Genomic DNA, 14653 nt, shown 5'->3' on the forward strand with positions numbered 1-14653 from the left:
TGCCCTTTTCTTTTATCTCTTCTCTCTCATTATACTCTCCCTATTATTGACCATACCTATTTATACAACTTCAGTGATCACTTCCATGTTAATAAATTCCATAGAAACACCTCTACCCTAAACTGCTCCTATAAATTCTTACACCACAATTCCAGTGACCTAAAGAACATTTTTACCTACTTATCCCATAGTGATTTCAAATTCCATATTTACAAAAAACATGTCATTATCATCCCTGACTTTCCACCCACCAAAACATCAAAATAAAAGACCCCTGCCACTCTTCCTAATTGATTCATGTATTGATGATACTATCAACTTCCTAGACTTCCAGCCTCTATGCCTCATGATCCTCTTCAATTCTTTTTGTCTAATCAATGTCCTAGATCAGTGTTTTTACTACTACAATATTTTTTTTAATCTACTCTCTTTTCTCCACTCATTCAGTCACTACCTTAAAACTTTTCTCACATATGTCCTAGACTATTGAAATCACTATATTCTAGGTTCAAAAGTTGCATAGAAGTGTTCAGAGTGTAGTTCATGTATTATTGTCTCCTGTTTAAAGTAATAATATTAAATAAATTGTTGCCTGAATACAGGATACTTCTGAAGAGTCTTCAGCATTTTGCCCATGGCATGTTATATAAGTCCCTCATCAATGTTTCCCCAAAGAGACCACCTTGAGGATGGCTCGACGGATTTGCTGGGTCTTGACACTGTAGATCACAGGGTTCATCAAGGGTGGGAAGAGCACTGAGACTGTGCCCATCAGCACATGCACAACGGGAGAAGCATGGCGCCCAAAGCGGTGAACAATGGACAAGCCGAGCACAGGCACATAGAAGCACAGCACGGCCAGGATGTGGGACACACATGTGTTAAGGGCTTTGAGTCTCTCCTTGGCAGAGGCGATGGAGAGCACGGTGCAGAGGATAATGGTGTAGGAGACCAGGATAAAGAGCACATCAGAGCCCATGGCCAACATGATAATGCACAGACCATAGATGCTATTGAAGCGTGTGTCAGAACAGGAAAGCCGGATCATGTCCTGATGTAAGCAATAAGCATGAGAGAGGGCCCCCGGGCGGCAGTACTGGAAAGTGAAGAGGCGGAGCGAGGGGGCTGCTGTGATAACAGCACTCCTCAAACCCAGCACTGCCCCAGCCAGGGCCACGCGGGGGCCAGAGAGGATGCTGGAATAGCGCAGTGGGAAGCGAATGGCCACCAGGCGGTCCAGGGCCATGGCAAAAAGGACAGCAGACTCCATAAAGGAGAAGGAATGGAGGAAATGCTGCTGGAGAATGCAGGACACCAGCCCAATGGCCCGCGCATCAAACCACAGCACACCCAGCACGGTGGGCAGAGTCGACATGCACAGACCCAAGTCTGTCACTGCCAGAATCGCCAGGAAGTAGTACATGGGCTGGTGCAGGGAGTTCTCAGTGCGCACCAGGTGGAGGATGGTGATGTTGCCCAGGACAGCCACAAGGTAGCCTGCAAAGATGGGCAGAGAGATCCAGCAGTGAGCCCACTCCAGACCTGGGAAACCAGTCAGCATAAAGGTGGTAAAGCTGAAATTGGTCCTGGGCAGGTTAGGCATCCTTGGAAATTCTTCCTGGGACAAATTGGTGTGGAGTAGTTAATGAAACAAAATTTTTAAAAAGGCCAGTCTCTCCCATTAATCCCAAACCATCACTTACCTTGGCAACAGGCTGAGTATCCATAATCATTGCTTTTAGCAGAGGCTTCACTCAAAGTCTTCATACTTCTCCCCTATTCAATTCTACCATCCCTTTCTTTATCCCTGGTCAATCCTTAAGGCTGGATCTTGCCTCCACTGTGACTTTTCTCTGCTATTATTCTCAAACTGCATTGCTGCTGTAGATAAGTATAGAACTGGGATGCTATAACCTTTACTACATCTATTTTTATCTATTCTCCAATGAGCATTCCCTGCTTCTTAGAAATTCTAATATCTTTGACTCATTATCCAATTTAAAAAAAAAAAAAACTACCCAGGTGCCTCCTTAAAGGTCTAGACATACCTAACCCTTTGCAAATGATCGCCCATGCAAAGGCCATCTACAATGAGTTCCTTCATCCTTTTAGTACCAATCAATGTTTCTTTTTGAGTAATTCACTGTAAAGTTTTTAACTTCAGTTATTTTATTTGTAAAATGAGGTAGCTAAATAGTGATTTCTAATGTTCCTTCTAGCTCTAAATTTCTAACTTTCTCCCATTAAAAAAATATCAGAAATTAACTAAACTTTTTTTGGTGGGTTGTGGGAGGGGAAGAAGTGTTTGTATCTGTTGGGAAATATTAATAAATGTCAAAAAATGCATCATTATGTTTTTAATATTTAATTTTAAGCAGAGGCCATTTCTACCTAAACATTGTTGTTTGTCCTGTGTTTTTGAAGAGGATCATGACATCTGGGAGATAATGCCTTGACATGCAAGTGAATGGATTTAAGTAAGGATGGATTTTGCAAAATCACTAGCCTCAATTTCTCCTCCAGAGCCATCTGGATCCAGAAGCAAGATATAGATTGCTATGACTAGAGATGGTATGCAGTAGGAGATCTTGGTTTTTTTTTAAGCTAAGAACTTTTAATAGTTCTAGATAAGAATTGAGATAAAGAATGACCTCTTGTAGAGTCAAAATAAGGGGGAAAAAAATCATCCAATCTGAGAGGGGAATCATCCATTTCTGCTAAGTGAAAAGAGCAGAACCAGGAGATTGGATTGTTCACAGCAACAACAATATTATCCAATGATCAATTCTGATGGTCGTGATTATTTCCAACAAGGTGATGATTGAGGCTAGTTTTAATGACCTTGCTACACCCAGAAAGAGGACTGTGGGAACTGAGTGTGGATCACAACATGACATTCTCGCTCTTTTTGTTGTTGTTCACTTGCATTTAGCTTCTTATTTATTTTCTTTCCTTTTTGATCTGATTTTTCTTCTGCAGCAAGATCATTGTATGTTTACATATATTGGATTTAACATATATTTTAATATGTATAACATATATTGGATTGCTTACCATCTAGGGGTAGAGCTAGGGGGAAGGAGAAGAAAATTTGGAGCTCAAGGCTATGCAAGGGTCAACATTGAAAAATTATCCATGCATATGTTTTAAAAATAAAAAGTTTTAGGGAAAAAAATTAAATGATTATGGAAAAAATTTTACATTTCTTTGGGTAGAACACTTGCAAGTAAATTTATGATACCCTATGTGGACAAAAGGAAGGGAAAGAAAAGTGAAAGAGAAAAAGAAGGAGGGAGGGAGGAAAATAGGAAGGAAAGAAGAATGGAAGAAAAGAAGGAAGAAAGGTAAGAAAGAAGGAAAGAAGAAAGGAAGAAGGGAAGAAAGGCAGAGAGGGAGGGAAGGAGAGAAGAAAGAAGAGAGGGAAGGAGGGAGGGAGGAAGAGAGACCAAAGGCAGGAGGAAGGGAAGGAAGAGAGGCCATGTTGTTCAACTAAGAGCTCTACTCACATAAATTGTCTTTCATTCTCAAAGAGAACATGACATCAGTCAAATGATGCCATGACATGCAAGTGAGTTGGATATAAATGAGAGTGGGCTGTGTAAAATCAACAGCCTCAAAGCTATCTGGGTCTAGTGATAAGATATAGAGCAGATGACTAGAGATAGCCCTCAGCTTAACTTTATGGCGTACTTCATAGAGTCCTCCAGAACATTTAATATAATCAGAATTTGATGTTATAATCAATACTTACAACAAAATGAATTTCATACACATAACAATACACATAAATTATTGTTTTGCTAAACAACTTAAGTACAAATGTATTAAATACATCATTATCCATGTGCACCCCATCCCTTTCCCATATGGGCTAAGGACTTTTGATGCATCATACATTACCAAAGATAAAAGGTCGAGCAATGTTTCCAATTGTATTCTCCCCTTTACTTCATATCACTAATATTACTCATATTCATATTCTTCATTCTGGTCTTAAATGAGGAGATGACCCTTCTCCTTGAAGAGGCCACCCCTTTAAATGTGCCATTAATCCTATATTATCATAACTTTTTTGTATTCTCCAGAAAACTGTCCCCTCTAAAACCTCTGCTCTCTCTTACTTCTAACATTTCCCTATTTTCTAGTTCCAACTCCATTACCAATAAGCATACTGTGTCCTTTATTTTTTTTTAAGTCTCTTTATTCTACTATCCTAGCTAGCTCTTGTCTTATCTGTCTATCCTCATGTTAGCTAAAGAAAGCTGTCTACATTAGATATCTCAATTTCTCCTTTCACTATCAAACTTCCTGCAACCTGGCTTTTGATGTCATTCAACTAAAATGGTTTTCTCTAAAGTTACTAATAAACTCTTAATTACCAGATCAAATGGCCTTTGCTCAGTTCTCATTATTCTTTTCCTTTCCCTAGCTTTGGGCAGAATAGATCATATTGTACTATTAGATACTTTCTCCTCTCTAGGTTTTCATGAAACTATTTAATTCAGTTTCTCCTACTATTTTCCTGATAAATCCTCATCTCCTTTCCAAGTTCTCTATTAAAAATGCGTGTCCCTCAAGGCTATATTTAAGACCCATTTCTTATTTCCCTCTATACCATCCTTGTTGGCTATTTTATTAGCTTCCTTATGTTCAATTATCAGCTTATGAAGATGATTCCAAGATGAATACATATATAGTCCTATTTTTCTCCCATGTTACTGTGATATACAGAAACTGCCTTGGTGACATCACACACTGAATGACCCATATCCATACCAAAGTCAACATATTTCAAAAAAATTTACTTGACTCTTCAATCCCTCCTCCCACCTATACTATCTCTATCTTCCTTATATTTTGTATGTAAAGTTGTTTCTAACTTGACCCCTTCTGCTTTTCCAGTTTTCTCTTGGAAAGCAGGTCCTTAATAACTGTTCTCTTCAGTTCTTCCACCTTCTGAAGAGCAAAGTTATGCAGAAGAAAAAAGCAAGAATTTGTTATTGTTCAAGTCATTTTGGCTATGTCTGGTTCTTTGTGATCCCATTTGGACTCTTCTTTGCAAAGATACCGGAGTAGTTTGCCATTTCCTTCTCCAGTTCATTTTATAGGTGAAGCAACTGAGGCAAATAGAATTAAGTGACTTGCCCAGGATCACACAGTTACTAAGTGTCTGATACCAATTTTTAATTCTGGCCTTCCTGACTCTAAGCCCAGAATTTTGTCCAGAAATTTATTAGATGCTTATCTTTCAACTCAGAGAGAGCACCATGATCTCATAGAATTATAGAATTCAGTGATATTAAGACACATATCATATAGAGTGCTGGTCTGGAAGTTAAGAAAACTAGTGTTCAAATCCTGTATCTGACACTTATAGTCTGTGTGATCATGGATATGGCACTAAAACTTATTTACCTTATTTGTCAAATGAGGGGATTGCTTTTAGTCACCTATCCAGCTATCAATCTAAGAATCTCAACCTCCTTATTGTACAGATCAATAAAATGAAGCTCAGAAAAGATAAATGACTTCCTCTTTTACTAGAGATAGAGAATCTAAACTCAGGTCCTCTGATAATGTTCTTTCTATTATACCTACTCACTGAAGCAGATGTCCAATTGTCATTCAAGTCCCAAAGTACAAACATATTTTACTTCTATAAAGCTTAGTACAAACATATTCTATTTCTGGAAAACTTAGTGATCTGCAACATTTATTCCTCATTCAATTCTTCTGCATGGCAGGACACCCCATTAGTGATGTTCTTAGTCAGCCTGTGGGTCCTCACCCAAATGACTTCATGTATGCATCTCACCTCAATATTCATATGTACTTAGAGAGATTTCTGATTTATCTTGTCATCTATATTTTTAAACATCTAATTTGTTCCATTAAAAAGCAAAATATTCTTGCATTAGCAGACTAATCATGACTGGAAAAATTGCTCAGTAAGTAGAAGTTGGTTTCAAAGCCCAGAGGAGTGAGGGTCAAATCCCACCTCATCATATAATGGCTGTGGGATCTTAGGTAAATGACTAAATCTCTTGATGACTCTCTAGGAACTGAAGTTGAAACAAGTTGCTGACCAGCATCAACAGAAGAAATGTCCTTCCCTAAGGGTTCTCTATGCCAATAAAGTCACTCTTCCAGCCCCTTCCTAATCATGTCTCACATTCTAACCATGTCAGTGATATAACTGTGAGACTAAATTTAACTCCTCTTGGTAAAATATCTAGCATACAGTGTAGGAATTTATTTTTACTTAACTATACCTATCTGTAATCTGTTTTGTTGTCTTTCTTTCTCAACTGTGGAGTAGGCTGGCAAGTAGAAGGATTAGCATTCAGAACTGAAAATAAAATAGAATTTTAAAAATCTTTAGCATAGTTTCTTTCCCATTTTCTGTGCATTGGTATGTGAATATGTGCTCCCATGAACTTTAATTCTCTTTCTCCCATCATAGCCTCCTTTACTTGTATTTTTCTATGACAATTAGAGTTTCTTTGGATAAGGTCTATGATCTTATTTTTTTCTGACAATTATAAGTAAACTGATTATATTTTGATGTAATTAGTTTGCAATATTATTTATTTTGGCATAATCAGTTACTTTTTGCAATCATATTTCTTTTATTTTATGCATTTAAAAACATTCTTCTGAGGTTTCTTTATACTGACAAAGGATCCTAACTTAATCTGAATTGCACACCAAGACTTACCCTCTCCAAGTGTTCATTTCAGTATTCACTTACCTGCTCTCTCTGATGGCTGGAGTTCTGCTGCTCACATCTATAGAGCCAGGCCTGTTCTCTGCTTACCTGGTATCTTTAAGGCCCTTGTCCACAATACCCTAGAGTCTGTGGGCTCCCCTCCCTTGATGTGATATTTATATCACCTCCCATTTCATAGATTATCACTGGGACTTCAGATTCAGCAGGGATTTCTAAATCACTGATGTAATGCTACTTAGGGAGTCCCTGATATCTATCACATGCTTATGAAGCCTATGTCCTCACTTTCCACTCAGAGATTATAGCAATGCCACGTTTTGTTCCTAGGATTTGAAGTGAAAAGATACTTGAAGGATCATTTAGTTTAATCCTATCTTTTTATTTTTTCCTTCAATTTTTAAAAATTTTCCTCAATTACACAAAATTTTTTTTACATTTATTTTTCAAAGTGTGAATTCCATATTCTGCCCTTTCTATCCCATGCCCTCTTATTGAGAAGACATATTTGAAGTTATGAAAAATATTTCATAAAAGTCTTGTTGCAAAAGAAGATAGATCTCCACCTCCCAAAAAATCTTCAAGAAAGATAAAGTTAAAAAAAAAAAGGTATGCATCAATCTATATTTAGATCCAATCATTTCTTCCTCTGTAACCTGCCTTTTGAGAGAGGTAGAGCCTGAGAAGCAGTGTAGAGAAATGTAGACTAATAATTTTTATGCAGCACCTTAAGTTTTATAAAACCCTTCCGATTCATTTTCTCATTTGAGCCTCAACAATAACTCTATGAACTAGGTGTTATCATTATTTCTATTTTTCAAAACAGAAGAGTTACTAAATGACTCTGACAGAATTTCAATGCAGGCCTTTTTTTACTCAGATCAGGACTTAGTCCACAATGCTACTTCTCTCCATACAACAAAAAGGCAACCAATCCAGGAAAGTGGATTGTTGCCTCAACAAGAAATGCCAGATTTGGTGTCCAAAGATCTTTGTTCAAATTTTGCCTTTGCTACTAACTAGCTGTGTGATGATGGGCAAATCAGGATCCTCTGGGCTTTGGTTTCCTTCTCTGTAAAATTAGGAGTTTTATTTACTTTTGTTTTGCCTATCTATTTTCCTATGTACTAATTTTTCCCCATGGGAACAGAGAATATTACCAGAGACCAAAAAACTTGATTGTTTCAGTATTCTATTTCTTATCTTCACAATGAATAGGGGAAGGATGAGAGGGTAGGACTGAATTTGGAACTGAAAATAAAAATAACATTTAAAATAAAAAGAAATTAATAAACTTTGTTTCTCTTCTAGAGCTGAGCACAGTGTTCAGGACACAAGTAACAAATAATCATTCAATGAATAAGTGAAAAAAATTAAAAAATGTGGAAATTAGAGAATAGAACTGTGAACCCAAAAACAACCCATGACTGGAACTAAGAATGGAGTATGGCTTGGAATAAAAGCGTTTTTGTTTGCAGTGAAAGTGGCTCCCCCATCTTTCAAATCTAACTTTTCCTTAAATTATTTTGTATTTATCATGTATTTTTTATTACCATTGCATATTCATATCACTGGTATCAAAATTAAATTGAAAAAGTTCTACATAAGGATTCTTACAGTGACATATTGACTTAGTGTTTAAAATGTATTAGTATCTAATTTAAAATGTATTAGTATTCCTAATTACTGCTGAAGACCATAACTTAAAAAGGCCAAAGTCTCCTGTTTCATGCAGGGCCACCTCTAATACTCTTGAACTATATCTGGCCACTGGACTCAGATGGCTCTGGAGGGAAAAGTGAGGCAGGTCAGCTTGCACAGTGCCCCCTCAATGGAATCAAATTCACTTGCATGTCATGGCTTCAACTCTCTAATGTCATGATCCTTTTGGAGACAAAGGTCAAACAACAACAATATTTTAATCTGGTTCAGGCCACTCATAGGAAAGTTGTAGGGTCACCACACACCATTTCCCCCCTTTCCCCCCCCCCCAGCTTTGTGTTTGCCATTTCTGCCATATAGGTTGCCTCTTGCCTCTTCCACAGAAGGTAAATTCCTAGAGAAGAGATTGTTTCATTTTTGTCTTTTCATCCTCAGTGGTTAGCACAGGGCTTAGCTCACAGAGCACATTTAATAAAAATTGTTTATTAACTGAAAATGATGGATCAGAGTACAAGGTCTACTCAAAATTTCACATCCAGTTAAGGAGTTTGGAGCAATAAAATCTCTGATCTGTTACTACTTACATGTCTCCTGCAAAAATTCCATCCTGTCTGAAAGACAAAAAAACATCCTATTTCTCTAATTGAATGAAACAACATCCTGGCTTCTTCCTTCTCTGTACCTTGCTCTCAGAATGTGGGCTGTTAACCTACTTGATTGTGTGTGGTTCAGAAATGATGAGGGGTCACCATTTAATAAAAAGCCGGAGAGATCTCTAGAAGCAAAGCAAAGTTTATTCTATGTTCATGCTGGAAGGACGGCCCACTCATCGGGCAGACAATCAAAGAGAGTAAGCACCATAGTGGGCAGGGTCAACACTTTTAATCCCTAACACAAATACCCCCTCCCACCACTGACCCTCATCCTTACTGGCTGAGGATTTTACATTCTAAATGCAGGAACTACCCAAGAAATTGAACTTGACCAATAAGTACATAGTTGCCCATATTTGACTGAAATAGGGAGATGCTGATGTCATGGGAGGATAGCAGGAAGAGGACTTAAGTATGCCCTTGACTCAATACTTAAAGTTCTTCAGACCTACTTAAAATCTGAAATAAATGAAGCCTTACTCGATTTTTACAACTGTCTTGAAATATCTCACCTCATCGCATTCAACTGAAGCCCCAACTTTTCAGAATATAAAGCTCTCCCAAACTTCTTTTAATTGCCAGTCTCTCTCAGAGATTGTCTTTCTGTTTTGGCATTAAGTCTTTTGTGAATATAAGACAATCTCTTTGAATTTTTAAACTATGAACCCTGACTCAAAAATACATAGCTGAAAGCACTGAATATCTAGAGATATGGGTACTGTAATCCTAAGATAGTCACTAAAAAGCAGGGATTCTAGCTGTCCTTTAATTTATATAATGCTTTGATTTTTGAAGATCTAAGACTCTATTCCTGTATTAAATGGATTCTTGTTCATCCTGCATTGGAATTGTGTGCCAGGGAACTTTATCTTTACTCTAGAATCTCCTTCCCCAGGGGCACTTTGTCTATATTCTAATTTAGGGCTTACTTAGATCAAAGGAAGCCCCACCTATGAATTTGTGTAGCAGATAGATTAATATGTAAACAGGGGTCCCCTGAATCTCAGCTCAATCTATGATAGAACAAGGGAAATAAGTCTGACTTCTTATGAGAATAGATGATTTATAAAGAAAGCAAAGGGGTTAGTTCTGACTTAGTGTTTCAGCTTTGTAGGTTTTTGTTTCTATCTTCAATCCCTACCACAGTATAGAAATATAGTAAATGATGGCTGAATCAAATTGAATTGGAGCTAGGAACAAGAAAGATCTATGATTCTGAATCAAAATACCTCAGTTTGTCCCAGGAATAGAGAGTGCTGTTTGAGAGGCAAAGGCTGCCACTGACAAGGTTTTGCCCAACTTGACATTTATTTGATCACAGAAGCTGGCTCCGTTTTGAAATGTTTATGCTATGATCAGTTTGTTTTAGTTTGATTTTGATGACCCTGGGAAGTGCTCTGGCCAGAGTCAGTTTCAGTCAGTGTTTCTCAGTGTTTCTCACCTGTCCATCAGACACCCAATCACCCAATCACCCAAGTGATTATATAAATCTCGATTCCTTCTCTGATCTCACTGTACTTACCAGGAAATATTTACAAGTTTATAATGTGAAATATATTACACATTTAGTTATAAAAGTAACATACAATTAGTCACATTTTTGTTGTTCACTTGTATCTCTCCTTTCATGATCTCATTTGTGATTCTCTTGGCAGATAGTAGCAAGGTTTGTAATTTCCTTTTCTAGCTTATTTTACAGAGAGGAAACTGAGGTAAACGGGATAAAAGTGACTAACCATAGCTAGTAATTGTCTGAGCCTAGATTTGAACTCAGATATTCCTGACTTTAGACCTAGTGCTCTATCTACTACATCACTTAGCTATCCTAATCATAACTACAAACTATTTCTACTAATCTTCCCCACCTAAGCCTAAGTCACACAGTTCCACAATCTGTTCCTTTTCCCTCTCCTCATCTTAACATAAGTCATATCATAGATTTTGAACTATAAGGGACTTTCCAGGCCCTCAAATCTAATCCCCTCATTTTGCAAGTGAAGTAACAGGCACTGAGAGGTTAATTTGCCCAAAGTCACATGGCTAGTAAATGTTTCATGTCAGAATTGAATGAAAATATTTCTGATTTCTAGGCCAACACCCTTTCTACTGGACTATCCCTATGAGCCTTCTACAGTCTAAAATTCCTGGTTTACTACATAGCTTAGGCTCTGTGCTTTTATAAGTACAATAATTGTACTTAGTTGTCATCAAAACTCAAAGAATGGCATATTCCTGTCATTCATTGCTTCATTTCTGTGGCACTATGATTTGGGAAATCTGAGCTCAGGAACTATTCTGACCACCAAGTTAGAAGGGAACTGGAATAGCAGAAGAGACAAGTTTCTTTAATAACCAAGAGAGTTTGGGGTGTGGGTGGTATGCCAGGGAGAAAGACTTAAGCAAATGAGAGGGGAGAAGAAGAGAAGTCCTCTGGAAAAATTTATTAATGTTATGGAAAAATAAAGAGGGAAGAAAACTGGATCAAAAATGTACTGTACTGAAGAAGCCCAAAAGGGATCCAAGTCAGAGGGTCTCTGAGTTGAAAAAACTAGTACTATCTGTATCTAATGATACTATCCTGAATGGAGTCTATCCTCATCTACTGTTCCTTTAAGTCTCTAGTTCTGAAAAACTTTGACTTATATTATCAAAGACCTACACAGTTCAAATATCATCTTTTACATGAAACTTCTAGGAAGGCTTAGCCCAGGAATAATGATCTTCTGTGCTTTGATCTCACATAACACTTTGTGTCAACTTTCCCACTCTACTCCCAGTTTCAACTTCACAAGTAATCTTTTAATAATGTGAATACACATCTTTGCATTAATAGCTGGAATACTAGCTAACAGTAACAGCCAAAACCTCTGGTTCAGAATTGAATTAAACTTAATTCAATTAAAACATTAGGTACTTAATATAATAATATAATATAATAACTTAATATAATAATATAATATAATAACTTAATATAATAAACTTATTCTATATTCCATACCTTATAAGCTAACATACAAAGACACCTATATCCAGAGATATAGAAGAAATAAATCAAATTCAATATTTCTAGATATATCTTAATGGGAGTAGAAACCATGTTATTATTATTGATATTTCCAAGTTTGAAACAGGTCTATCTGTCCACAATGAACATATTATATTTTGTTTTATAGTTACCTGTGTTAATGTCTTACACATCTACTAAATGCTAATCTCTATGAGAGTAGAAATTGTTCATTTAAAATGTGTTTTTTCTCAAGATAGAGAACAAAATATAGCTCCCAGCACACATTTAATAAACATTTGTCAAACTTAATTGAATATAAAAGAAATCATTATCTGCCCCGCTCCCAGGAAGACTTCCATTAACCCCAGTGACTAGAACTTCATTTTAGTTGTACCATGAGTTTAATAATCGCCCGGCGTATCTCCTTGGTCTTGATACTATAGATGATGGGGTTGAGCATCGGAGGCACGAATAGGTAGATGTTAGCCATAAGGAGGTGAACAACAGGTGAAGCATGTTTTCCAAAACGGTGTACTAAAGACAGCCCCACCATGGGCACAAAGAAGATCAACACAGCACTGAGATGTGAGGTGCATGTCTGGAAGGCCCGTAGTTGCTCTTCTCGGGAAGCCAGACCCATCACAGTGTGCAGAATGAGTGCATAAGACAAGGCTATGAAAACCAAGTCAAGAACCACAGTGAATATCACCAATGTCAGCCCATACAGATTGTTAAAGGTAGTGTCTGCACAGGCCAGGCGGATCACATCTTGGTGTAGACAAAAAGAGTGAGAGAGGATTCTCCTTCCACAGTATGGAAATTTTTGCAGGAGGAGGACAATGGGGAGTAGAGCCACAGGACCCCTGAGAATAATGGCAAGTCCAGCCCGAGTCACTCTCTGGCCTGTAACAATGACTGAGTACCGCAATGGACGACAGATGGCCACAAAACGGTCAAATGACATGACAAGGAGCACAGCAGACTCCATGAAGGAGAAGGAATGGATACAAAACATCTGGAACTGGCAGGTACCGAAATAGATGTCCTGGGAACCAAACCAGAAGGTGACTAGTGTGGTAGGCAGTGTGGATACTGAGAGGCCAAGGTCATTTAGGGCCAGCAGTGAGAGGAGGTAGTACATGGGGGTATGAAGTTGAGTGTTTGTCTTAATGATGAACAGGATGAAGCAGTTGCCCAAGATGGCCAGCAAATACATAAGACAGAAGGGGATAAGGATCCAATGTTGAATGGCCTCCAAACCAGGGAAACCAATGAGATAGAAAGTAGGGCGGAAATGGGTAACATTGATTGGGGACATAGAATGAGGAATGAAGGAAATTAGGCTTCTTTTCTGAAAAGCAAGCTGAAAAGAAAACCAAATTTCTGGTTATTTATTAACAAGAGGCATATCAGAAACAGAACTCATTTTTTGTCTTCATTAACACTTAAATCACTATCCTCCTTAACATATATTTCTCCATAGTCATTACCATCTGCAAGGGAAATGCCATCTGACTACTTATTTCCTTTGTCTCCATTCCTTCTTGTAATGTTTTGGTTAGCTTTCTGGAGGTCCTTCAGATAGACCTTGGTCTCAGCAGGATAGACACCATGAGAATGGTCAGGAATAGAGTCTAGAGTCTTTATTCTGGCCCAGAAGACTGGACCAGTTTTGATCTTAATGGAGGAGTGCAGGAAGCAAGAGAGTCACCAGGAAGATGGTCAAAAATAGAATGTCCCATTTCCAGTCCTTCTCAGCTCTTAAATACCATATTATAATTACATCATTACAGCATCCTGATTAATATGTGAACTAGAAAACCATTACATCACCATGCTAAGTACTACGTATATGTAAACTAGAGAGTCATCATCTCATCAATTGCACTGAATTAACAACTTGTTGTAAGTATTCTTGTTTCAAGTATACTTCTCCAGAGCTCTGGCCCTCAATATCTTTTTTTCTCTAGGATCTGTGAATTGTCTGAGTGTTACAAGACTCATCACTAGTCCATTGGATACTAATAACAGTAAAATACTGTTATTTTATATACTGGAGTAGATTTGAACTATGTTATTTTTTGTAGACAAGAGTTTCAAAGTCTAACTTAAAGATTCATAAGTAGATTCAATTTCTTCTTGAATTTGTACAAAAAAACAGTAAAATCATTTGGGTGATAGTTATGTGATAGGGAATTGGTGGTGAGAAATTTAAGTAGGAAGAAAAGAACACTTTTTCCCATCTCACTTTTTCTTCCCCTCCGCCCCCAAATCATCTTTGATCAATATAAAAGTCCTGAATCTCTACATCTCTCAGTGTAAAGTTTATTTTGGGTTTAGGAAATTCTGCTAAGATGTTATGCTCTAATGTCTGGCCTTTATATGTTGACACAAAATCATAGTGTGTCTTGGTGCTTTTTAAACATTACCACTCACAATCCCTTTTGGCACCATAAATTTTTACTTGACTCCAAATATATAACCATATAAAACATATATGCAAACCAACATTCACTGATAATAAATCATAATTTTGTGATTTCCACATTGTTATAACATGCCATATGGGGTTGTGAATCATACTTTAAGAAGCTGGAGACTGTC

The 14653-nt window shown here is 37.4% G+C and overlaps 2 protein-coding genes across 2 annotated transcripts; both read right to left on the reverse strand.

Moving 5' to 3' along the window:
• Positions 1–658: 658 nt before the first annotated feature.
• Positions 659–1603, reverse strand: LOC127557474 (olfactory receptor 51L1-like). The gene has a single exon (XM_051990787.1). The coding sequence runs from the start codon at positions 1601–1603 to the stop codon at positions 659–661; it is 945 nt and encodes a 314-aa protein (XP_051846747.1).
• Positions 1604–12428: 10825 nt separating this feature from the next.
• Positions 12429–13367, reverse strand: LOC127557476 (olfactory receptor 51M1-like). The gene has a single exon (XM_051990788.1). The coding sequence runs from the start codon at positions 13365–13367 to the stop codon at positions 12429–12431; it is 939 nt and encodes a 312-aa protein (XP_051846748.1).
• Between the last annotated feature and the right edge of the window lie 1286 nt (positions 13368–14653).

Source organism: Antechinus flavipes, chromosome 3 (genome assembly GCF_016432865.1).
Source record: "Antechinus flavipes isolate AdamAnt ecotype Samford, QLD, Australia chromosome 3, AdamAnt_v2, whole genome shotgun sequence".
Lineage (NCBI taxonomy): Eukaryota > Metazoa > Chordata > Mammalia > Dasyuromorphia > Dasyuridae > Antechinus > Antechinus flavipes.

What these genes read in the sequence shown, in the direction of transcription:
- LOC127557476 (XM_051990788.1), bottom strand. Translation starts at nt 13,367, where the DNA reads ATGTCCCCAATCAATGTTACCCATTTCCGCCCTACTTTCTATCTCATT.
- LOC127557474 (XM_051990787.1), bottom strand. Translation starts at nt 1,603, where the DNA reads ATGCCTAACCTGCCCAGGACCAATTTCAGCTTTACCACCTTTATGCTG.